We start from the raw sequence: 25,844 nt of genomic DNA on the forward strand, positions 1-25,844 counted from the left end.
ACTCCCACATGAATAGGAATCACAGCTCAATCATGTTTCTAAGCAGGGCTACAAAACTGTCAGGGTTGTAATGCAGGACTTGTGGAGAAGGGGCTGACAGGGTCTGTGGAACTGGGGTGAGCCAGTCCTCCTACCTCCCAAGGACATTGCACCATGTGTGGGAGAAGCCACCCACCATCCTCCTTGTGGTAGGAACAGCCAAGGCCTTATGGGAGTGGGGAAGGTTTTCTCCGGATGCACCAGTATAAATCTGGCTGTGCGCTGTGGACCAACCAAGAACTGCTTCTGGGAAGGGGAGCCTGTGTTAGCTGCAGCAGTTGAGCTTGGTTTTACTTGGGCCTCATGCAACTAGCAAAACACTGGAACAAAGAACCACATGCTGCTAGAGAAAGGAGTCTGCCTGTTTCACTCGGACATCTCCAGAGAAGCCAGCCAAACAATCCTTTTCCTAGGTGAGCTTTTTAAACTCCCAGTGGAGCAATTGCTGGGGTGTAAAGAGCATCATAGGGTGAGCTTCAGTGTGTTTTAGCCCGAGCTGCTTCCACCATAGAGATGCCTGGAGATCTAGTCCCGCCCTCGGGAAACCCAGGTCAAGATTTTCCCATAGTGACCAGTGATTCTGGGTGCACAGCTGGAGACCCCTTAAAAGGGGCCTGATTTCCAGGCAGCACCGAGCACCCACCCTATATCCGGCCCCTTTATGGTGTCTCAAGTTGGGCCCTAAAAAATCATCAGTTGCTTCTCGAAAAAAAAAAATCCCAGCCCCAGATGTGCATCAGGACTTGGTTATATTAAAGAAACAGCATCAAACCCTACAAAAACTAACCCACACTCTCCCCCTAACAGCAAGAACGGAAGCCCTGTCCAAGGGATATTCAGTGAAGCAAGCAGAAGTCAGTGCAAAGATGTAGCAAGGGGAGAACAAGCAATAGTACAATGAATTTTTATTAGCGGCCCTAGCTAGGGACGACAGAGCCAGACAGAGCCTGAAAAAAAAAAACAAAAAAAAAAACACGCTTTCTGCCCCCGGCCTGCTTCGATCTGAGCTCCGGAGATCCCTGCCTTTCGCTCAGTTCCTCACACTTGTACCTGACCCCGAGGCCACGTACGGCAGCACTCCAGCTGAGCAACGCCAGGGACCCTTTGGAGGCCATCAGTGCTGGTGCTGGATCAGCGTGGGTTGCAGGGAGAGCACCATGTTTTGCCACGGTAGGATGGAAAGGTGAGTAAGGTGGGGGGGGAGACTCAGAGCACGTATGGGTACTTCAGCAGGTAGTCCTTGAGCCTCACAGGCAAGGGCAGGGCCGAGACCTGCCGAGTGCTCCTGTTGATAGTTAGCCTGCACAGGTGCTGCAAAGCCGGCACAGAGACATACAGGGGCTTGATCAGTTTCAGGTGGATGGCCGGATCCTTGGACACGGACGTGGTCTCCTGCTCCGACGGCCGCAGCCGTTTGGCTTGCTTCAGCGAGGCCAGGGAGTAGAACTGGACCAAGGCCATGGCGTCCTTGAAGCTCTGGAGCTTGGGCTTGGCCAGGACGGACGAGTCGAAGCCGAAGCGGCCGGCGCTGTAGCAGATCCGGATGTGGGTGGGCCCGACAGAGGTTTTGACCGACAGGGTGAGCAGGTTGTCTGGGCTGGAACTGTCACGCATCAGGAAGGAGCCTTCCAGGGCAGGGCAGAGAACGCGTCTGGCCTCTGCTGCTGTGAGGGGACCCCAGTACCAACCTGCCCAAGAGAGAAAGCACCGTCACACGCAGGTCAGCCCTACCGCTTCACCCAACAAAGCTGGCCCTGGGGGACACAGAGAGGGGAAGAGCCAAGGTGGAAGGAGCAGGATGGCTGTCCCATGCAAGAGATTTCCAGGGGAGCTGGGGGACAAGGGAATAGAAGGGGCAGAGGTAGAAGGCCAATGGGTAGGCAGCTGGTGTGCTGTGACCCATGTTTCCATGCTGACCAATATCGCCTCATTGCTTCCCCATGTTCCCCCCAGCTGTTTGCTTTCTCCACCTGTTGTCTATTGTCTGAGAGCTCTTCAGGGCTCTGAGTGCAGTGGGGCCCTGACCCCTAGGGCGGGGGCCATCGCAAGATTCAAATAACAGAGGCCCATTTCCCTGTCCCCTGGTGCAGATTTCTCCAGCAGCAAAGGCAGCTTTAGGGGTCTATCCCTGCTGGTGCAAACTGACGCGTCGGGATTTAATGAGAGTAATGAGTTGCCAGATTGACATCCCTGGAGACTGATGGCCCCTGTTTAACCCAGGGTGAGGCCATGCTGCCCGGCGCGTGTTTTCTGACCCAGAGGAAAGCTTCGAAGGAGGAGAAGGGAATTCAGGTCTCCGTGACCCAGCCAGTCAGTGATCTGTCTGCTGAGGCTCCTGACAAGTTGTGTGTGTGCAGTTCTCAGAGCATGACTGAGGTTGCATCAGAAGCCCTAGAGAAGCGCTGAGCACTTGCCCTCTGGAAATCAGACACATTTAAGGGGTCTCAAGCCGGACGCCCAAAAATCACTAGCTGCTTTTGGCTTGTCTCCTGACCCTGAGATCTGGTTGGCTGGAAAGCAAATGACCAGAACCAAGGGAAGCTGTTTCTAGGGATATCTAAGACTTGGCCTGGACAGAGCCCTGGAGAATAGTCTCTAGGGAACAGCTTGGGCTGGAGAGGGGTGAGGCTAGAGGATCTAACAACTTTGCCCATGTCTAGTGTCTACAATAATAGGTTTCAGCTTCTTGGATCAACATCCATTCTCCCTTACCAGCTTGCTCCAGGTGGTTTATGGTGCAGTTGATCTGGGCTGAGTTCACGTCCTCATCCCTGGCCTCTTCCCAGCCATCCTGTTCAGAGCCATAAGGGTAAACATTCAGAGCCAGCTTCTCCCTGCAGATCACAGCACTGGGGGACTTCATGGTCCAGCGTTGTTCCGTTGGCCAGGGGGGCTCAGGGAGGACATCTCAAGGTGCGATCAAGGGGAGGTCGCTCAGGGAAGGGAGTGCTGCCGGCATCACTGGGGGCATCTCATTTGGCTTCTCAACACCTAAAAGGTAACGCAGAAAAGTAAAGAAAGGAAAAACCAGTGCTAGGAGGTCCAACCTGTACAAAGCCATTCACCCAGGAGCTTAGCTTCACCAGAGACTATCACTACTGATACTGCCAACTGCCGCAGGGCGTTCCTTACAAGACTGCTACACTGAAGGCACCAAATCCAACAACAGTGATGAAGAGCAAAAGACAACAGGAAGGGACAAGAGCAGACACGGTGGCTGCTGCAGCTTCATAAGAGAATGGGGTACAGCTGGTCAAAATGATCCAACTTTCAACCAAGGGCTTTTGGGGTCAAAATTTCAATATTCTACCCAAACAAAATTTGGATTAAATCTGTAAATTTGACCAGTTCTAGAACGCAGGGCGGGATTTTGAAGTTTCTATGAAATTTCAGGACTTAGGGGGAAAAAAAAGTAAACCAAAAAAAAAAATAACCAACCCAAAAAACAATGAACGTTTATTTCTGTCCAATTCTATACGTGTGAGGAACTACAGAAGCTGCTTCTGAGTTATATTGGGAAGAGTTCGTAACATGGAACCATCTCTGCAGGGGAAGTGGGAGAAACGTCCGGGAGTGGACAGAGCCCTGGAAACCATATCCTAGGCTGATGGAACCTGACAGGTTCTTATGTCTGTCTCCTAACATTTCAGATAGACAAGATGAGCTTAAGAATGGGATGGACAGGATGAAATCCACCAAGCCCTCCGTCACCATGTTATTTGCCCTGTTTAAATCAAAGGTGATGAAGGGATAGACCAGATCCTGCCACCCTCACTGAGGTATCGGGTACCAAACCAGATTTCCCTGGGGGCCAGGAGGTGCGGCAACCCATGCCATTAATATGAATCAATAGCCGACTCTAACTTTTGGTGCTCAAGGCTGCAGTGGGTTAAGCAACGGCCATGCTGGTTCACACCCTTGCTTTGTTAAGCATGTTTTGAGATCCCTTGAGCCCGGGAGGAGCGAAGCCCTGATGAGGGGACCCTAGAATGAGAGGGAAGCCCCAGGTTCTATCCCATCTAGTTGTCAGGGGAGCAAGGTATCATACCACCTCCCCACCCCTTTTCCGGACAGATTAAGCGAGTTGCCCAAGGTCATGCAGCAAGTGACCGTTGAAGTTGAGATTAGTACTCAAGAGTCCTGCCGCTCAGTCCCTGCTCTAACCACTAGGCCACAATATCTCAAATACCAGCCAAGGCCACTTGGGCAAACACCAGACGCTGAGAGATGGCACCATGATGCCTAGCACCAAGCCGAACGGAGAGGAGCTTGGTTTAAAGAGACAGCTAATTCCGGAGTTTATCTGCTCTGCACATGCGAAACGCTCCATCAGCCCCGCCGGTACGCGAACTGATGAGTCTTAGTGTTTCAAACCTGACGACCTTTCGGGGCCCTGAATTTAAGCCCTAGAAGTGCCCCTGCAACAGCCTTCTCCTGGTGGAGGTGACAGCACCCAAAGCTTGGTAGGAGTGGGACTGAGCCCACCCCACTCAGCTCACGGGCTCTCAAGGGGAGATGTTTTCAGAAGGCCCAAAGGGCAGTTCAGAGCATGCCAGCTGGTGGGGCGCACTCATCGGCCAGGACAGAGAAGAATGCTCCCACCAGCGGCAGAATCTCAGTCCCTGCCTTCAGGGAGGAGTTTATTTTTCCAAACTAAAACAATCCCATATAAGTTATTAGACAGACAAACCAGGTCCTGCCGCCTGGCCCCTTTCCAGATGATCTGCAGGCTCTCACCTGATCCCCAGCCCCTGACCCATCACCAGGGAGGCAGATAATTAGTCACAAGGGGCTAAGCTCATCTCCCTTAACAGACAATCCCCTTCCCCTCATGACAGACCCCAACGGGAATTTGGTGCCTAACTCCCAGCTGTGCCTATGAAAATCCCCCCCAGAGCAAACTGGGAAGCAAGACAAGGAGTAAGGATACGGTGCAAGGGGACACGGGTGCAGGGAAAGGACCTGCATACAAGAGAAGGCGAACAAAACAAACGATGATGGTGGATTTGTGCAGTCCGGCACCAGAGCCACCTGCAGCAGGTACCTGCCTGCAACCCCCCTGGACTCTCTCCCCACCTCGAGCTGCTGCAGCGACTCCACCACACATAGGTCACACAGTGCAGCCGGTCCCCCGAGGGCTGGAGCATAAAACAAACACAGTGTTTGGCTAATTAAATCCACCTCCCCCTGCACCTTGGCTCCAGCCTCCATCCAACTGCTGCATTCAACTCATCTGACAGAAGCTCTCACCTTGGATAACCCTCTAACGAGAGCAGGTCTCTGGGACGCTGGTTGCCACCCTGGCCAAGGTGCTTAAAGTAGGGTGACCGGATAGCAAGGGTGAAAAATCAGGAAAGGGAGTTGGGAGTCATAGACATCTATAGAAGCAAATGCCCCAAATATCAGGATAGTCTCTATAAAATCGGGACATCTGGTCACCCTATGATTAAAGCCTTCGCTTCCCCTCTGCCTGCCAGAGCTCCCCACAGGCCAACTGAACTAATTCCCATCTAAGCCAGGGACAGGCAGGGGTCAAGCGAGCTCGTTTGTCCAGGCAAGAGCATTTCAGGGGCAGATGGCTGCCAGGAGAGGGCTGCTCTGGAATCCTAATGAGGGTGGATTTATATTGATCTATATGGAGAGGGATTTGCTGTCTGAGGAATGAACTGACGCTTGGTAAAAGAGACAAACGTGCCAGAGATCTGACACTGGGGGAGAAATCAGGGGGGTGCAGAGCGGAGGCTCAACTCAGGCAGAGTCCCCGACTTCCCCATGCCAAGATCAAAGGCCAATTCCGACCCCCTTCACCATGGTGGGTTTGTGAGATTGGACTGAAGTTTTCAAACCTAGGGTGTCGAAAATTAGCTCCCTAAATTCACCTAGCCCCACTCGGCCTGATTTGCTGAGCACCCCAAAATTCCATTGAAGTCAACAGGAGCTGCAGGGGCTTGGCACCTCTGCCACCCAGTACACTTCCCCTCTCCCACAGTGCTTTGCCTATTCAGACATGAAGCTCTCTGGAGCAGGAACTGTCTCTTACTATGTTTGTACAGCACCCTGCACAGCGGGGCCCTTAGGTGCTATTAGAATCCAAATAGCAATTGTTTCTATTTAGGAGCCTAATGATGAGTTAAAGAGCTTTGCTTTCTGTACCCAGGACTGAAAACTTCAACCTCTATTCTGATCAGGATTATTTCCACCATCTGAATGTGAGGGTCTCTTCAGAGAGCTAACACCTACATGGATCGCATGAGTAAAAATGTAGCACAGCTCTAACGTTTCTCCCCCACACATGCACTATCTTCAAGGAGCTGTACTAACATCCATTCTTTAATCTACACAACGTCCCTGAAGTATTTCAGATGGGGAAACTGAGGCAAAGGGAGGGTCACTGATTTGCCCAAGGTCTCTCAGAGATCGTCAGTAAGCTGGAAGGAAGAGAAGATTCAAGGACACCGTGGCCATGAGGTTTCTACCACCCCCCACCCCCAGGCAGAACATTAGATAACAAGGTTAGAAGGCTTTTATCTAGCAGCATGTTCCCTCTCTGGTGGGCATTTTAGAGCACCTTAGTTCCAGGCTCTGGGTAAAGGGTGGAACAGTGATGCCTGTAATTGACAAAGAGGAATTGTCCGAGCTTTGTACAAAATACTCTGCTAAAATAACCCCCCACTGCACTTTGACCCTGCTGGTAAAACATTTCACCCTCCATGGCTTGTCATTTACCTCACTCCTTATTGTCTGTAAAACCCACCTTAGCTGGAAAAATAATCGGAACACTGAGTGCTGGATCCAGAACCCTCTCCCCACTGACTGCTGCATCCAGAACCCTCTCCCCAATGAGTGCTGGATCCATTGGCTTGAGCATCTCTCTCTAATGGGCCCTATCCAAACACCATCCAAATTTGGGACAGCCCAGATCTAAACTCCATGCCTTGAGTTCATCGCTGGTTTCTAGCCCCAGTATGATATCTGACCTTCAAACTGACATGGGTCCTGCCGCACTCTAGTTCTGATCCCTACCCGCATCTTTGGTCTCTCTTATGCAGGGTCCATTTTTAGCTTAAGCTACTCCTTAAAACACCAGCCTTTCAGTTCCTGACTGTAGTTTAATGGTTTATGCAGCCACAAGAGCACTTTAAAAATAAAATGAGACAATGCTAAATAGAATTGGCAGAGGGTACACCACTGCCTTCTAACTATTCAGTTGCAAGTCATAGACTCTATAGTGTTAACAGCCAGTGGAGATTCTCCTGCAGCTCAGGTAGCAGGGTTCTGTGTCTCTGAGCACAAGGATCTGAGGTCTGTCCTTGCTGTTCCCATGAACTTGGGTCACAGTGGGCATAGCAACAGGTGTGAAGTCCGTGGGGGCCCAGAGTCTCAGTTACATTCTTTTCAAATACATAAGGCAATCAGGATGCAAGGCAACAAATACCCTATTATTCTGCAGCCTTTACTGGCTGGAGTGGAAAATAACTTCTGCTTAGAGGAGGGCAGCCCATCCCACATGCTGGAGCTTGAGGAATGGAATGTAAATACTGAAAACTCACCTTCTCTGGATCATCTCCAAAGGCTGTAAAAAAAAAAAAAAAAGTCATCTTGGGGAAAAAGAAAGAAATAATAGAAGGAAGGAAGGAGGATGCCTTGGAAAGTCAGATTCCTCCCTCTCCAGCTGGAAAGTAATCTCCCCAGGACAATAAAACAATAACAGAGGTTGCCGCTTCCTGACACTGACATCCCTGCATCCTAAAGGAGCGCTGAAAAACTGCCAGGACATATATTGCAACATACTTGACAATCATCATCAAACATTAACAGAGAGCTACCAAGCCATGTCCCCAGCCAAATCCCTCCCCTCTCCCTGCATTTTCAAGTGGATATGATCTCTTTCGTTAGCCCGGCTCAAGGAAATGAACTCCCTGCAGGTGGAAGACGCCTCCAGCTGCAATGTCTTCTAGGCTTTTTTATTTATTTATTTGAAATCACATCCACCCATTTCCATCACCCGCATGGCAGAGAAGTCGCTGCATTTGGGCGTTTGGTCTACACTGGAAATAACATGGGATAGCCCTCATGAGGTCACACACAGCTTAGCACTCAGCACAGGCCAAAGGAGTGTCCTGCTTGACAGAGTCAGCGGGCCCCGGTGAACCAGGACAACACGTCCTCCTTCACACATTTACAATCATGTTACTCAACATGTGTCCTGACACCACCTCGTTTCCCAGTGGAGAAGAGGCTGCGGGGCCCAGTTCATAAGGGGGTGAAAGCATGATTGACTTCAGCAGAGTTTCATGGGCTGGCACCAAGTCTGAATATATCCCTGTGACTCCACGCCCTGCCTCACAGGACAGCCTAGCCATGTGGGCACAGAATGGGCAACGGCCCACGACCAGAAACAAGAGGTTTTAGAAAGGAGACTCCTCTAGGTTGCTCTTTTGATTAAACCATTGGGAGCAGGCTTGCTACATTTCCTCCAAATATTTATCTCCCTCCTTTATTATAATCTGTTTTAAGGAGCTTCTGGTCATTTCTGCCTGCGAACCATCTCCCTATCCTATGGTTTAAAGCTCTCCCCCCAGCTCTAAGCCTGCTGCCCCTTCTGTTCACAGGTTCCCTGTTACCATCTGTCCATGGTTCCCCAAACCTAAGCCTTTCTGATAGGCAGTTTTATGAAGACACGTGTGACTATTCCCACTAGCATAAAGGTGATGGACGCTCATGGCACAGGGCATAAGCTGATTGCTTGGGGGAGGTCAAGAACTCCACTTATGAATATACCGCCTGGGACAACTGGTTACGCGCATCATTTGCCTTAGTGTGAAGCATCAAATATGGGCTTCCCCGTCCTGATGCACCAATGGTCTGTGCAGCATGAAAGTCAGCCAAGGAGCATGGGAGAGGGTGAGAGCAAGATGCCTGTCAATCAAACCATGAGGCTGCGGCCCCGCCTTGGCAGCTAGGCTGGGGAAGTCTGCAGTCAGACGTGTCCCACTTTCCTCTCTAGCAGTAGGCAGCACTAGAGACCCAGCCCAGGGTTATTAAAAACAGCTCAGGCTGCACTGCACCTCGGTGGGTTTCTTCTGTCACTCTGGAGAAAAGAACTTGCAAGGGGAGGGGAGAACCTGCAGGCAACCAACCCACACTGGAATCATGACCCAGACCCCATCTTCTGGGCTCTTCCTAGGGGAAGAGAACTTACACCGACCAGCCAGCAAGCCAGGACTCAGCAGAAAGCCAAGGAACCAACACCTCCCTCCCCCATTCCACCTCTCCCAGGGCCGCCTCTCTGTTGTCCAACAGGCTAATGCTTTAAGCCAGGTTTGGGCTCGTGCCACCTCAAATGCCCAGAGACAAAGAGAGGGGCATGCACCCCTCTGCACCTCGGCAGAAACAGCTTGGTATTGAGGAGGATTGACTTACAAAGGCTCCCTAGTCCCTTTAGTTTGCCGAGCACCCACAGACGGGTGTGCTGGAAGTTGGAACCATTTGTAGGGGGGGGGGGGGGAAAGGGGACTGAGAGCCATTGAACCAAACTGTAAACCCTGCATATGATGGAAACCACTTCAAGCCAGGAGATGCAGCTGCAGCCCTAGTTCCAGCCCCTCTGGCCACAGAACCCACTGCCCACCCCCCACCCACCCCCCAGGGCTGTGCTTAACTGGAATCATTGCTGCAGACTTGGCTATGCGCCGCTGTCAGGCAGGGTCAGCAGCCTCGGAAAGAATCTCTCTCTCTGCTGGTGACACCCCCCCTCTGATCTCGCCAACCCCCTCTCCCCCTCCTCCCCACACACGGTGCTGTTGTTTTAGGGGAAGAGGCAGATAACTGGCTGGCGGGAGGGGGGGCGAAGGGGAAGGAGAGTTTGGTAATAAGTGATCAATAATTCACCCCCCCCCATTTCTCTGGGAAAGAAAGGACCGGGCAGCATTAAAGACCCTGGAGCTGGGGGGACTCTGCTCACCGAACAAAAGAAGAAGCGTTGCAAAAAAGGGGGTGGGGGGACGGATCGCGGCATGCCCAGCTGCTGCTCTTTGTTTGCTGATCACAGACACAACGCCCCCCCCCCCACAACACACCCCCACCCCAACAGCCTTTGTGCAAAAATCATCCCAAGGGAGGCACGAGCCACCTTGCGGTGGGGGGGGACCTCCCTGCAAGACACCCCCCCTCCCCGTGTCCTTTATCCAAACCACCACCCGTCACAGTCCCCCTCCCCAGGTGCAGCCCGGGCACACACCTGAGCATCGCCTCCCCGCCCGTGGCGCTGGCAGGGCACGGACTCGGGCTGGGCGCTCGCCTGCAGGAGCGGTCGGTACCTGTCTCAAGGTCGCCGGGCCGGGGATGAGTGAGCGCAGGAGGCGCTCTCCGGCCGGGAGCTCAGCTCGCCCAGGTGTGACAGTCCCAGCCGAGCAGCCCGGGGAGCTTCGCTGCAGGGCTGGGGGGGGGGGGGGGGGCTCACCGGCTGCTGGGGGAGACAAAGGGGGGGTCCCTCCCCTGCTTGCTCAGCTGGGGAAAGGAATCTGCAGGCAACGCCCCCCGTGCTAAATGCACCAGGGGCCGCTGGCTGGCGCCCCCCGCCCCAAGCACCGTGCAGGTATCCAGGCAAGTGGCACCGCACGGGGGGGCTCGCTGCAGCCTCCTCCCTGGGGGTGGGACTCCAGGCCCCGCCCCGCCAGCTCCGGACAGTGCCTGGCAGCGGAGGGGGCTCCTCCCCGGGGAGCTGGGGGAGGAGTTTCGTGCAGCCACACCCCTGCGCGCTGTAGGGGGGCGGGGGCGCCCGGGAGGGGAGGGGGATCCAGGCAGTGTCTTAGGGGAGCGGGGGGGACCACACACACCACAAGACACGTGTATGGTCCCTGGGGGAGCGACCAGGATCAGCCGATAGGCAGCCAGATCGCTGTGGCTCCCTGCCCGGAGCAATGAACTGGGCTGGAGCCACCCCCCGCCTTCCCCAAGGCACCCCAGGGCCCCACCCGCTGAGCAGAGACGGGAGGGCGGGCACTGCCCGGGAGCTAACGGCGTTCTGCCCCTTTAGAGGCTGGTCCGCTAGTGGATAACAGCCTCCTGCTGCTGCCAACTGATGGAGTTCCTGCCTCAGGTCAATGCTAAAGGCCAAGGGGTTCAAACCCCACAGAGGCCTGGGGAGAGGGGAGGTTACACGAGCAGGATTTTGGGACAAGTGGCAGATCCTGCTCGGAGATCAGAAATTAATAATGCCACCCCCTAGACCGGAGTGCACAAACTTTTTGGCCCACATCAGGGTTACAAAACTGTTTGGAGGGCCAGGTAGGGAAGGCTGTTCCTTCCCAAACAGCCTGGCCCCCGCCCCACCCCTTCCCATCCCTCAGGACCCCGACACATCCCACCCCCCCCCCCCCCCCCCCCCCCCCCCCCCCCCCGGCCACCCCAGCCCCCTACCCATCCCCCCGCCCCCGGCCAGGCCCCCCCCTACGACTCCCATGCCTATCCAAACCCCCCCACTCCCCATCTCCTGACCGCCCCCCCAAACCTCCACCCCATCCAACCACCCCTTGTCCCCTTACTGCCCCCCCGGTATCCCCTGACCCTTATCCAACCCACTCGCTTCCCACCCCCTTACCATGCCACTCAGAGCAGCAGGAGCTCGCAGCCCCGCCGCCTGGCCGAAGCTAGCCATGCCGCCGCGCTGTCCAGCAGGAGTGGTGGGCCAGAGTGCTGGCAACACAGTGAGCTCAGACTGCAGGCAGGGCCGGTGCAAGGGTCCCACCCGAGCCCCGCGGCAGCTCCCTGCCTCCCAGCCCTGAGGCACCCCCCCCACCCATGGCAGCTCCCGCCCCCAGCTCACCTCTGCTCCACCTCCTCCCCAAGCACGCCGCCCCTGCTCTAATTCTCCTCCCCTCCCAGGCTTGCAGCGCCAAACAGCTGATTGGCGCTGCAAGCCTGGGAGGCGGGAGAAGTGGAGCAGAAACCATGCCGCAGCCGAGCCTAGGAATGCTATAAAAAATGGGGGTACCGCTTTTTGGCACCCCCGAATCTTGGCACCCTAGACAACCACCTAGTTTGCCTAAATGGTAGCACTGGCCCTGGCTGCGGGAGAGGGGGGACAGCAGGGAAGTGGCTGGGGGCTAGCCTCCCTGCCCGGGAGCTCAAGGGCCGGGCAGGACAGTCCCACAGGCTGGATGTGGCCCGCGGCCATAGTTTGCCCACCTCTGCCCTGGGCCCATTGTCCTGGCAAAGTCCTGTCCTGGGCAGATGCTTGATCACTAGGGTGACCAGATATCCTGATATTAGGGGACTTTATCTTATACAGGCAACTATACTCCTTCCCCCTCCCCCTGAAAATAAACAGGTCCCAATTTTTCACACTTGCTATCTGGTCACCCTATTGATAACATGGGACATTTAGCTTTAGAAATGTTTTGATCCCTTGCCCCACCAGTGAAACTGATTGATTTCAGCGCATGTCCTGCCCCAGTCAGCGGGCTGCACACCCAGGTCTTGGGGAAGCTCCCATCCCTCCCATCATGGGTGCTCTCTCGCTTTACTTTGTCATCTGACGGCAGGGCCTATTGAAGTTGAGGGCAGTGGCATGAATAGAAACAGACCAGATTTGTCCCTGAGGCAAGGTGAGGGCATGGCACATACAGCCCCCTTCCAGAGGGAGAAAGAAGCTGGGATGCCCTATAAGAGAGGTGCTGGATCATATATAACCCCACTCTCACCCCTACTCTGAGCCCTGCAGCTCCAGCTCCACTGGGAATATCATGCATGAATAGTTTCCATTAGCTTTATCCCTTTAATGGGGCTGCATGGCATGGGCCTCCCAGCCACACGCTGTATTGCAGAAAGAGCCCCACCTTTCCTATACTTATAGTGTAATAAAAGACAGAGGACACATCCAGCTTTCTTACACCGCTAGCTCAGCCCTGAATTTGATATCACTTCTGTCTCCCCTTCCACGACCAAACCCAGTTGTGAGCAAGTTTCCAGCTAACATCACACTGATGAGCCTGGACCCGGTAGAAATAGGTCAGTGCAGCCTCCCCAGGGATCCGGCTGCCTGGGTATCTTTGCAGGACATTTTGTGGGAAAACCTCCCATGGGCTTTACCTCGTCGTCCCCTCCCCCACCCCGACTCCCCAGCCAATGGGCTACAGCAGAGATGATCTCACTCCTTCCCCGCCCACCCCATGCTCGCATACCTAGCTATTCCCAGCATTTGGTTTGCTGCTAGACCTGTCCAGCAAACCCTAAGGCAGCCACACTTGTGCCTGGGATCTGGGCAAACCCAAAGTTCCTGCAACTGCAGGCCTGGGCCCAGACTCGTAAGGTTGAACTTCACCCCAGAATAAGAACCTGGATGGATGGGTAGAGAACTCAGCGTAAGCTAGAGTGTCCCAGTGCTGGTTAGAGCCAAAAGCCAGCCAGAACCTCCTGCTGCAGCAATCTGTGTATCCCTGGAGCAAGGCCTATTTTTAAGGGCATCTGAAAGCCGTCTTTAGTTCATTCTCTAAAGCAGAGACTCTGCACACACCTCCTCCCTCTCTCCCCATTTCATTTGTTTCATCCCAGTGAATGAAGAGTTAATAGGGCACAAAATCCAGCAAAAAAGGGGGTGGGGGGGAGAGGAAATCAGCTTCGAGCCCGGGGAAAGCGAATCATGTAACACTGAGCAGGAGCAGCGCCAGGGTTTATGGCGCCCTAGGCGGGGGTCCTTCCACGCCCCTGGTCGTCGTTGGCAATTCTGCGGCGGGGGAGGGGGTCCTTCCGCGCTCCCGGTATTCGGGGCACTTCGGCGGCGAGCCCCGGAGCAAGGGAAGGACCCGCTACAGAATTGCCGCCGAAGACCCAGAGCGCGGAAGGCCCCCCCGCCGCAGAATTGCCGCCCCCCCCAAATCCTGGCACCCTAGGCGACCACCTAGGTCGCCTAAATGGAAGCGCCGGCCCTGACTGTGAGGTTAGCCATGCCTGGAGCTGAACACAAGTTCTGCACCAATGCTAAGCCCTTTGCCTTGCTTCTTCCTACAGTCTGCCTTCCCCATCAGCCCTGCCAGAGGAGCCATGGCCTTTGCCGAGATGCTTTGGCCTTCTCTAGCCCCTTGCATCGGAGGATCTCACAGCACGTTACACACATTCATTTAACTAAACACAACACCCTGGTGAGCCCGAGTGCTAAGTCCCATTTGCCAGACTGGGGAAAACTGAGGCACAGAGGAATAAAAGCAACTTGCCTACAGTTAGTTGGCAAGTCATTGGCACAACCAGGAAGAGAACCCCAGAGTCCTGACTCTGAAGCCCAGGCTCTAACCACTAGACCACTTTCCTGCCTAAAGCTATAAAGCTGACTCCCATCCCCAGGCTCTTTCTACTGTCCCTATTCATTTTCTGTAAGTCACAATTTCATAGCCCATCTCTGCCCCATCCATTGGTTACCTCAGAGGTGACCTGGATTTGAAGGCAGCTGCCTAGGAGAGGATGATGCAGTTGTCCTCAGGCAAGTTCTCCACCCACAGCACTGACTCCGCTGCTCAGAAAGATCAAAGCCACCCTGCTGAGGTACAGCACGGATTTCACACACTTGGTCGCCATTATTTGTATCACAGAGCACTCAGGGTCTCCACTCAGGACCAGGGTCGCGTTGTGCTGGAGAGACATAGGAAGACTCGGTCCCTGTTCTGAGGTACTTAAAACTGAAGACAGGTGGGGTTATGGGCACTCAGCATCTCCAAAAAAAGATCCAACCCTACATCTCTACCATTGTGCACCCAGAAATGGTGACCCAAAATTACCGGCCCCTCTAGAGAATTTTGGGTGTAACTTGTGTGTGTCCCACATTCCTATCCACTCTTAGGGGAAAAAAAGAGAGGGGTTGATGGAACTGTGCCGCTTGGCTAATGTGCATTAGAGGTTGAAAGGTTTTGTAGCAATGCATCCTGTTTAAGTCCCTTGTTTTGCAATTTGCTCCTCACTAACAACCTAACGTGTTCAAATCAGAAGAACAGTCACAAGAAGGGCCGAGGTGGGTGTGTTGCAATTTTCCACTTGCAGACTATTTGGCATAGGGAGGACCCTGCCCCCGTGGGCTATAAGGCAAAGGAGCCAGATGCACACATCCCCCTGAAAGTCACTGGAAGTTTGGCAGTTCACGCCATTTGCAGCTTGGAAAATCCCAGGCTAAATCCACCCCAGCCTGTCTAAGGCATTAGCTGAAAGCTATAGAGATGGAATATTTGCACGATGTAACCTTTCATCATGCACTTCGCTGGTCTCTGCTTCCTGCATGAGAAATGCTGGGGAGAACAGAATAGGGAGGTGGTGGGTAGTTCCCCCTCCCCTTCCATAGCGCAGTTAAAAATAAACCAAGAATTTCTAGGAAATTTCCTTGGAGAGAGCGAAACATGCAGAGTGGGCGCCCTCTGGAGGTGAAGAGGGGTCTTGCTGCTGCCTAAAAGAAACTGGGTCATTCTGGCTTATTATCCCGCCATGAAAGAGGCCTTTGAGCTTTTCTGGGAATCTGTTATTATATAGGAGCAGCCTTCAGGGTAGCTTGGAACCGTGGTTGAAATAAGTTTCAGGCTGGGTGTTGTCTGACCTAGGAAAATTAGGATCTGTATTTCACCACTGGTACAAGCAATGCCATAGAAAGGGCTTTGCTGTTTTTACTACCTCACTGCAGAACCCTCTGCCTTAGGCTCTAGCATGTTCTCAAAAAGTAATAGAAATAACTCCCCTTTGCCTGGCATGAAAGTAGAAAGATCCCAAGTCACTTTGCAAGCCCCACATGCAGCATGGTGGCCAGCTCTGGGGTGGAGGGCAGCACCGAGCCCTGTACAATAGGTTGATGCTGAGGGCTGAAACTACTTACTCTTAAAGTGCTCACAGAAGCCTGAATATCAGCACAAGCCCTTATAATTTAAGGGCTCATTCCCACAGGTGTCAACTCCCTCCAACTCAGTTTATCGCTCAGAGAATGATGAAAGGCTGAGATAGCCCTACTGGGATTTGAACTTGTGGTAACAGGGGCCTAGGCATTGCCAACCCAGTGTTGCTGTATACTTGCGACGAATACATGCAATTCTGCATAGGAAGGTTTGCTCTTCCGCTGCCCCAGCACTTGGGAACAAAAACAGATCTCTGACCGCCAGAACAGTCGTTCTCATCTACCGGTGAAGGGCCATTTAGCACTCTGCAGCCAATCACACTGAACCGAACCCCACAGGTAGCTAACAACTGAGATCTGCAGGCACTCAGCCCCTCTTGGGAGTTGGCCTTTCCCATACAAAAATCACTTACCTTCATCAGCGCCCTCATTCATCAAACCCACGGCTGCAGCTTGTGGGAGTGAATAGCTGCCACGGTGTCGGAGAGGGTAGTCAATTCCCAGGAAACAAACAGGGTTTGCATATGCCCTGAAACATGCTAGACCCTGACCTTAATGACCCACAAAGGGAAGTGTTACAGGGTCAGTCTCCTAGGGCACCCCCTAGGGGCATGACACAGCTCTAGCCTCGCCTAGACTTTGGTTTTCAATATCTAGGAAGTCAGCAGCCCAAGTGAGGTGGTGGGAGACTCAGCCCTTCCTCCAACTTAGTCTCTGGGTATACCCCCTTTTGGGGGCTACTAGTGCAAATGGATCCAAGAACATGGCAGAGCACCTCAGGCAGACTGGAGCTCCCCCAGGTGAGTCTCTAGCAATAGCCCCAAAGTAATGGTTCAGCACTAGGCCCTCCTTTTCCCTTCAAGGGAGCCCAGACCAGCAGTAGTTGCTGGAGCAGGTCCTGACTTCCACAAAGCCCTCGCCCGGAGCTGAAATCTGCTCTCCTCCCAGGTCCCCAGGTCTGCCAGCATCTGAGCTGGGCTTCTCCCTTTCACACCCTCCCTCCTCACCGGACTTAGGTGATGGTGGGGGCAAGGCTGTTTCAGCCCAGAGCAGTTCATTAGCCCTCACCTGGTTGACATGGGTTTGAACACCCCATCACAGTGTGCAACTTCCACAATGCAGGAGGATGGGCCTCCCCCAAGAAAGCCCTGCCTCTGGCCACTCACTCCCAGCCAGCTGCACAAAGGGAGGGGGAGAAGAATAAAAAAAAAAAAGAATCAGGTAAGTTCCCAGATGGCAGGTCTATCAATGGCTATTAGCTAAGGTGGTCAAGGACACAACCCCATACTTGGGTGTCCCTAAACCTCCGACTGCCAGAAGCTGGGACCGGACAACTGGGGATGGATCACTTGAAATTGCTCCATTCTGTTCATTCCCTTTGACACATCTGGCATTGGCCAGATACTGGGTGACATGGACTATTGGTCTGACCCAGTGTAGATGTTCGTATGTTATGAGAGGCTGTCTCAGGGTTTGTCTACAGGGGGACACGCTGGAAAGTTAGGACAAATCAGCTAAAGCTGTGAAGTTCTTGTGTGTAAGTTAACTGAACTCTTGATCAGGAGTAAAGTGGCCTTAGTTACCAGCTAGTGGGCTTAGCTACAGCAAACTGTGGCCACTTTACCTCTGAATGAGAGCACTTTAACTTCACTCCTTTACCTGATTTGTCTGAACTTTCCTGAGTGTCACCTGTAGCAGAGCCCTCAGATAACCAACTTCTAGGCCATTCAGGTGCTGAAATATTACAGGGAAGTAGGGTCATACAAGAGCCTAGATACTCAGGAATTTTGAGACTACAGGTGGTGGTAGTGATGAGGTGGAGGAAGATACGGATGGTCACCCCAGGATCTACCACCAGCCGTTGTGCGTGGTGCCAGTCAGCACTCAATACTTTGCACTATCTGATACTGTATCTGTGTTTGCAGGATTGTTTGTACACTTAGTGGGTGCGTTAAATAAAGGGACATGATAAATTGACATCGTTTCTCATGGGCATCTAGAGTCTCTTATTCTAATGATACTGATAACATTCCTGGTGCTGTGGCCCACAGCAGCCTAAGACATTAATTAGTGTGAAGTCAGTCACTAATTCATCAATAAGGACACAAGATCCCAGTTCACATAGGAGGCATAGCGCGTCCCCTCCACAAAAAAAACAGAGCCCCTTCTACAGTAGTTGTACTACTTGGGGCACATTTCCCAAAAGTCTAAAACCCCCTTGACAAAAGTGGATAGTGCAACAAGCCTACAGATGATACTCAAATTCCTGCCAAGGAAAGGGTTTGAACTTACACTGCAGAGATCAGCTCAATAGCCACAGCCTGCCTCTTGAGCCAACAAGCTGCTGTGAGAATGGACCGCCTGCGACCCCTTGTTTCAACAGAGCTCAAGGCTCACTGCACATGCATCTTTCATTCCGTTTGACGCTAGCTACTTTCCTAACCTAACTTTAAATAATTTATCCCGTATAATTTCTCTCTCTCCAAGCGACAACCAGTGCCATGCGCTGGCTGAGACAAATCCCAAACAACTCAAGAGCTTGGGGAGGATCCGAACCATCGTTTGAGCCCCAGGTGTGGGCAAAGAATATTAGAAGAATTTTAGATTTTGTAAGATGTAGGGGGGCTAGATCTAGAGACGACCTGGCTTGAATGATCCAAATTTTGGACCACTATCTAGCACCTCATTGAGGCACAGGAAATGTCAAGACCACCTGAGTTAACAGGCAGATTTGAGAGTGCTTAGAAGAGTCCATCTTTAAACAAAGCGTTGATCAAGCTTCATTATATATCACACACACACTATAAGTGCTACACACAAGCGTGAATAATCCTGGGCTTACTGATAGTTGATATTTGGAAAGCATGGTGACAGATACTGCAACCCCATGCAATATCTTTGGGGGCCATATGGCCATCTACGAATGGTTTCCGTATCACGGTGGGCCCAGGACTGCATGTAGCACCAGGGGCAGAGATACCACAGCTCGGCCAGGAACTAAGACCAGTGGAAGGTGATTAAGGGGACTCAGTCAGCTTGTAAACCCCTCCAGAGAGGCACCACCCCCTGAGGGGGCTTCCATATACTGGTTCAAACTGGCTTTTCCAGAGACAGATAGACAAAAGAAAGAGCTTTGGATAGAAAAAGGCTGGGTTTAAACTGGTTCAGGGCCTTGCTTCTGATCCAGCAAACAGACAGGGCCTTCTGTTCACGGGTGACCCCCCCCCCAATCCTTGTGGAAGGTTTGCAAAGACTTTAGCCTACCAGGGCATTAAGACTAAGGGGTGACTCCTGGTATGTTGAGTGTGTGTTTAAATCTATTGTTTTGATGTTTTCTCTGTAATTATTTTACCTTAAGAATAAATGTGCTTGCTTAGAAGGAACCAGGTGGTAACTATACTGTGCATAGCCCCTGGAGAAAAAGCAACCACCTGTGCTGGTCTTTAGGCAGCCTGGTTTGCTAGGGATATCACAGCACAAGGCAGGGAGCTTGGCAGCTTTAAAGCCCTCAGGCTGAAGGGAGTAGGATAAGGGTCCCTGCCCAGAGACATATAATGGCTTAAGACCTGAGGGCAGATACAGGTGCACTTACCCTGAAACTGTGACAAGTGCTTGCAGAGATCCTCTGCTAAAAGCCAATATGTAAGTGCAATGTTAAATTACAGCCTGGTTACTGATGTGCCATCATGCTGTTAGTGGTTGGGCTATTAGGCAAGCAGGCACAGCGGGATTTTTCTTCTATCAGCTCCCCGGGTATAGCTACACTCCGAGACAGGGAACCTGACATTAAATGTAATGCCTGAACTCTAGGAAAGCAGGGCCACCCCAGAGGCGGCTACCATACTCCTCCCTTCTTCCCATGCCTAGCATTAGAGGGATACAGTTACACATGGGGCATGCAGTCACATTGACACTCGTGCTCTTGTCTCGAAGCCAATTCTCCTTCAAGCCTTGCCTTTCATGTTTGCTCTCTTTCCTTTCAGGATCTAAATGACCATCTCCATAAAGCGTTTTGCCATCCTCTTGCTGGTTGCAGCAGCACCAAATGGCACAAAGACTGAAACCATTAATTAATGTAATAGCACAGGATAAAGGTAACCAACTTTGCCAGACATGAAGTACTACTACAAGTGGTGCAATGGTTATTTTTATCCAGCCACATACATTACTTGGCACAAGTCAGTGAAATAGATCTCTCTGCTGTAACATGTCTAACCCCCACTTAAGGCTGTTTTGTCACCCGATTTACATTATTCAGACAGGGTTCCCTTTTCCCCCCTGAAAGATTGCTTTGAAATCATCTCTAAACCATCAGCGTGAGCTTTAAGTTCTGTTAACTCTCAGCTTTGGTGAAGTGTGTGGATAAGAAGCTTTAACATCACTGGTTAGAGAAGGCAGAGGATTAGCCACACACCCAAACACTGCATTAGTGTGAGGGAAGGAAAACTACTGGTGACACTGATACCTCTATCTAGAGTATCTGAGCCAGCTTTCTATTTTAGAGGAAGATGGCACTTGGGATTTGGATCAGCGAGCAACTTCTTTTCTGGAAAAGGTGATTTATTTCTTTCCAGGGGGGCACGAAGCTAGGTAATCTCAGGCTGTGTGATCTTGTAAGTTAAGCAGGCTCAGGTATAGTCAGCATAGAGAGAATCTCCAGCGATAGCGCAGTGGAGTGCAAAGATTTGTACTAATAATTCAGTAGATGGCACTCTTCCTTCTGGGTCAATAGGGACCCAATGGCACGGCGTGATTATGTGGAGTTCCTATATTTCAGATGAGACCTAAATAAAATTGAGGTTTTAACCACTTCTGATTAGAGATTATTCTAGATTGAAGTTGGTCCCAAAGAAGATATTACCTCACCTCCCTTGTTTCTATTATAGATTGTGGCATTTTTGAAAAATAACATGGGGTGGGGAGTTTGGTCCCACGGTTCTAAATCAGTTCCAATTTGAGTAATGCATTCTGTGCAGCTAAATTTCCCCAGCAGTTTGGACTGCTTAAGGTATTCTTCGCTGCCCGCCACACTGTAGGGTTGCTTTTCATTATTAAACTGCCACATGCACAATGAGAGAAGACTGCAGTTCTGCCGTAGGTGAAGTCAAACAACGACTGGAGATCTCTTCACTGCTCCTTTATCTCAGCCCGATTCGCTGATGCTTAGGGGGCAGTTCCAGGTAGTGGAAAAGGTGCAAGTGTAGAGTCTTACGGGCGTTACAATGTACCAGTGACACATTTTGCTTTTTAAAATGGAGCTTACAAGCGTATGATTTGTCACACTAAAGAGGGATCGCCGTCCACTTGAACTATTGCACTTCTCCTTTGGCCATTTCGTTACTTGACAAAAATCACTGCAGCAGAACAAAAGGACGAAACAGCTTTCAAGTGTTTACTTTATGGATTTATTAGCAAGCTACTTCACTATTTCGCTGATGTTTGGGGGCCCCTCGTGCTACTCTAGAAAGAGCTCGTTTCCATGCTCTTCCCACACACCAAAACATTTGCAAAAGGATGTTTTGCAGCATGCTTAGTGGTGAGGTCCTGGTCCAGGACGGGGCTAGGTGCTATTACAATACAAACACAAACCACCACCAGCAAATCTGAAACCAAAGAAGCAAGAGCGCAAGCATCTGCAGAGAGAGAAAAGGGAGGGTGGAACTGGACATGTGGTGGTGTTGCTCTTGGGTGCACCCAAATGATCCTAAACACAAGCAAAGGAGCAGAGGGACACTTCAATTTTGGGATATACCATTCAGAAAAGGGCTTTAGTTAGGGCTTGTCTACATGGGGAAGTTGACTGGAACAGCTTTTGCAGAATAGCTTCCCATGTAGACACTCATCTTCCATTATAAAAGTGCCTTTTTCCAGTTTAGCATAATCCACTTCCAAAGTTTGATGAAACTACATCATAAAAAAGCACTCCTACTGGAAAAAGTGTGTCTACATGGGAGCCATTCTCCAATAGCTATCATGCTTTAAATTCACACCCTACCTTATTCTGGAATAGCTTCTCCACGTAGACAAGTCCTTAGTCAAGATGAAGGCCTTCAAGATAGCAGTGCCCCTTAAATTTAGCATCCTTCTCCTGACTGTCGACTTACCTGGCAGATTCACAGAGGCAACTTGCTCCTTCAAGCATGTTTTTCTTTTTCATCCTTCCATACGGTGTTTAAAGTTCACAGTGTCTGGGAACAACGTTAGGAAGAAGAAACACCACAGTAAGCACAGTTTGTGTGAAATACTGGTGCATTTATTGGTTGGCACTAGATTACAACCTACACTCTCATCAAAACTTGCGTTCACCAGTTTTTAAAAGACAGTGGTGCTCTCCCCCTCACACACCATTCAAATTGAGAGACATCTTTTAAAAAGAGAAAGGAACGGCATTCTCAGATGTAAGGGGCCAGATCATCAACTGATGGAAGCCAATCGACTTCCCTGGACTTCAGCGAAGCGGTGCTGCTTTACGTCAGTTCAGGATCTGGCTCAACCCGTACATGGATTTCTTTAAAAAGTGAATTTAGTAATGGTACCACAGATGAACCTAGAGCAAACTCCTCCATGCCTTGTCTCTGGAAACAGTGAAGGATGAAAGTTCAAAATTATCCAGCTATCTACTAAACCTGTCCAGCCTGGAGAGAACAAGAACAAAAAGGTGTGTGTCTGAATTATTCACTGGCTTAAACTAAGATCTGGCCCTCGAAGAAAAACCTGTTTTCCATTCAACAAACTATACCTTGAACAAAACAAGAAAAGTCACAAATGAGAGAATCCAAACCAAGGGATGAATAAAACAGGGACCTCTGCTGAAATACTAGATTTCGGAAGTGTCCTCACAATCCTCTTATTTTTAAGAACCATTTTGATTTCAGAGAAGATTACAGAAAGAAGTGTCAAGTTTACAAAAAGATCAAAGAAACACACAAAGTAATGGGTTAGGAGCACATCGTGTGGAGGAAAAAAAGCTTAAGGGAGTTAGATGCCCAAATCCCATTGAAATTCACTGAACTGGGTACTTAACTCCCTTCAGCTCCTTTGAAAATACCAGCCTTAGTTTCAGTTCTGACAATCTGGCTTGCTTGGAGGAGGGAAAACTGATTAAACTAATCTGACAATTCCATTTGAAAACTGAATTACTCGTCAGCAGTAACACAACAGCCAACATCGATTTTTCCAGTCAAGAACATCCATTTCTAGCATTAGCAGGAAAACTTGGGGGCTTACAGCGTGGGTATCGGGCATTACCAATCACACAAACCATTACTGTTCTTGTATCCTGCCCTCCCAGTACATTCCAAGTGACTTAATGTGTCTACTACGTGCAGCTCCCAGAAAGAAACACAGAAACACAAGTGAATAAATGTAACTAATATTTGTAGAGTTATAGTGACCCAGTTTGGTCGTGAGGTATCGAGATTAGGTAAGGAATGATAGCAAGTTGTGCTCATCAGACTTACTGAAGTCAAATTTTGCTGTTTTACTATAAAGGATCCCTTGTTGCTGTTTTTTTATACCTATTCAGAGAGAATTTTGATCAGATCTGGGATTCTGTACTCTGTGCTGGGGTACAGATTTTAAGATTTTGCTGATGTGTTTTCGTGACAAGACCAGGCAGAGAATGCAAGGTGGAGCGCCTGTAGATTTTTGGCTTTTTACAAAAGCTAATACAGTATATACTATGACACACAGGAAGCTTAGTAAATACCATCATGTCCAAAGTACAGCTCCAAAGCTCTCGTTCCAGCTAAAGTCACAAAAAGGTCTTTTCACACAAGTGAAAAAACATGCTAACAAATGCACTTCATCTAGTTAAAGTGTTCCCTCCCAGCCCATCTACTCCTCTTCCTTGAGCAGGTAAAGGTATAATGACACTATAGCTACAACATCAGCGTACCTTTATATACCACCTTCCATCAGAGGATCTGAAAGCTCTCTACAAAGGGGGATGAGTTTTTAAACCCATTTTACAGGGGGCAAATGGGGGCACAGGGAGGTGAAATGAGTTGTGTCAAGTCAAAGGGAGTCCTTGGCAAACAGAGTAGAAGCAAGGTCTCCTGAATCCCAAATCCTCTGTTGTAACCACTAGATGATGCTGTCTAGTTAGCAGGAGGGGCCAGCTGAGTTGTGAGGGGAAAATAACTCATGATCTGCAAGAGAATTGCAGAAAGTTGTTAATGTAAATAGCTATATGCAGAAGTGTTTTTTAAACACAGCCTGCCCCAAAGTTTACTGCAGTGCGAAAGTCATTCTAAAGGCGTCTCTGCACTGCAACAACAGCCCCGTGGCACCAAGTCTCAGAGCCCGGGTCGATTGACTCAGGCTGCGGGGCTAAAAACTGCAAAATTCCAGCTCAGGCAGGAGCTCGGGCTCTGATGCGCAGTGAGCGGGAAGGATCTCACAGCCCAGGCTCGACCCTAACCTAGCACATGGACATTGCTATTTTTAGCCCCACAGCCCAAGCTAACGGACACGTGCTCAGACTCTGTGCTGTGGGGTTTTCTTTGTAGAGCAGACATCAGATGACAGAAGACAGTACACATGAACTAAAGGACTAGATTGTCCTTTCTCTGTCATGCTATTGCCACTCATCTGTTCCAACTTCCTCTCTTTAATTGACACAAGTTGTGTGCAAGGGGCTGCAACTTGCTCAGCACTTTAGTTTTAAAATAGCTCTCCAGGTCCTGAAATGCAACATTTACTTCCTCTTCTAATCCAAACAAAGGAGCTCTGCAGAAAAGAGCATTTCCATCTCTTTCAAAGTATGTGCTGGATATGAACATTTGCTTTAGGATTTTAAAGTTACTGATGACAGCAATCACTGAGGCTCACATCCCCCATATGGAGAGTAAACCTAAAGAGATCCATCTCATGAAAATAACGACTTCCTTAAGCCCTATTTGTATTAGGATTTGGGGATCTCACTAAATCTGTGCTGGAAATATTTACCTGCTATTGTGCTTTTCAGCACAGTTACAGACAGTCTGACTGAGATTAGGGGAAAGAGGCCAATCACGCTTTCTGTAATGGCAATGGAAACAGTTTAACCTTCTATACATTAGCCTACCTATGCTGTTTTCAGCACCAGTTCAGGACCACCAGCTGCTTTCAGCAATAGGTCAGTTTCATGGTGTAGATGGGGCCAGAGAGACCAAAAGATCCCAAGCAATCATTTCTCCTCAGTCACCTGCCACAGTATTGTTTTTAAACACCAGCCATGACTTCCACTCAAGGAAAAGTGAAACAAACATAGCACTTGCAAAACAACAGATCATCCACTTCCTTCTCAGCAAGAGATGGTCGTTGCAGATATAACAATGCATTTAGAATTGCTGCTTTAAAAGAAGGAACTAATGAGACGTGTATGTTAGTGCAAGAGATAAGATACGATCATGTTCTTTAATAATTAAGGACACTAAAAGCTCTTCTGTTTAAGCTCTGTCCAGCATGTATTAAAACATACCCGACTTTGCACTTTTATAGCAATCTCAAAGCACTTCACTAAAGGTGAGCAAATATCCTTGTATTTTTTGCAAAAGGGGAAACTTAGGCAGAGAGCGGTTGAGTGACTTGCCCAAAGTCAACTTAGAGAGTGTCAGTGGCGCAGTTGGGAATAGAACCCAGACTGCTTGGCAATCCAGACCCAAGCTTTAATGACTAAACACCACCCCATACCTTGTATGATTTAAAAGATGACATTGTGATAAATGGGAATTCCAAGAGCTTTGGCGCGATCTCTCTCAGGTGAAGTTTGGTTTACAGTTTGTTCAAGTGTTTGCCTGATCAGGGGAAAAACTAGTAGGTCTACACTTACCTCCAGGTCCGGCGGTAAGCAATCGATCTTCTGGGATCGATTTATCATGTCTTGTCTAGACACAATAAATCGATCCCGGAAGTGCTCGCCGTCGACGCCGGTACTCCAGCTCGGCGAGAGGAGTACGCG

General features: G+C 50.4%; 1 protein-coding gene across 5 annotated transcripts; it reads right to left on the reverse strand.

Annotated features, from left to right (window-relative positions):
* Positions 1-927: 927 nt before the first annotated feature.
* On the reverse strand, positions 928-25,814 carry LOC117875873 (suppressor of cytokine signaling 2-like). 5 transcript variants are annotated; one of them, XM_034767415.1, is made up of 5 exons: positions 22,006-25,814; positions 16,970-17,077; positions 7,590-7,612; positions 2,752-3,030; positions 928-1,727 (listed from the first exon to the last, which is right to left on the reverse strand). In XM_034767415.1, the coding sequence occupies exons 4-5, from the start codon at positions 2,900-2,902 to the stop codon at positions 1,246-1,248; spliced, it is 633 nt and encodes a 210-aa protein (XP_034623306.1). In that variant the 5' UTR covers positions 2,903-3,030; positions 7,590-7,612; positions 16,970-17,077; positions 22,006-25,814; the 3' UTR covers positions 928-1,245. The 5 variants fall into 5 exon arrangements, with proteins under 5 accessions (XP_034623306.1, XP_034623304.1, XP_034623307.1 ...); XM_034767413.1 differs by lacking the exon at positions 16,970-17,077; XM_034767416.1 differs by lacking the exons at positions 16,970-17,077; positions 22,006-25,814 and adding an exon at positions 10,359-10,714.
* Positions 25,815-25,844: the final 30 nt, after the last annotated feature.

Source organism: Trachemys scripta, chromosome 4 (assembly GCF_013100865.1).
Source record: "Trachemys scripta elegans isolate TJP31775 chromosome 4, CAS_Tse_1.0, whole genome shotgun sequence".
In the NCBI taxonomy this organism is placed as follows: Eukaryota; Metazoa; Chordata; order Testudines; family Emydidae; genus Trachemys; species Trachemys scripta.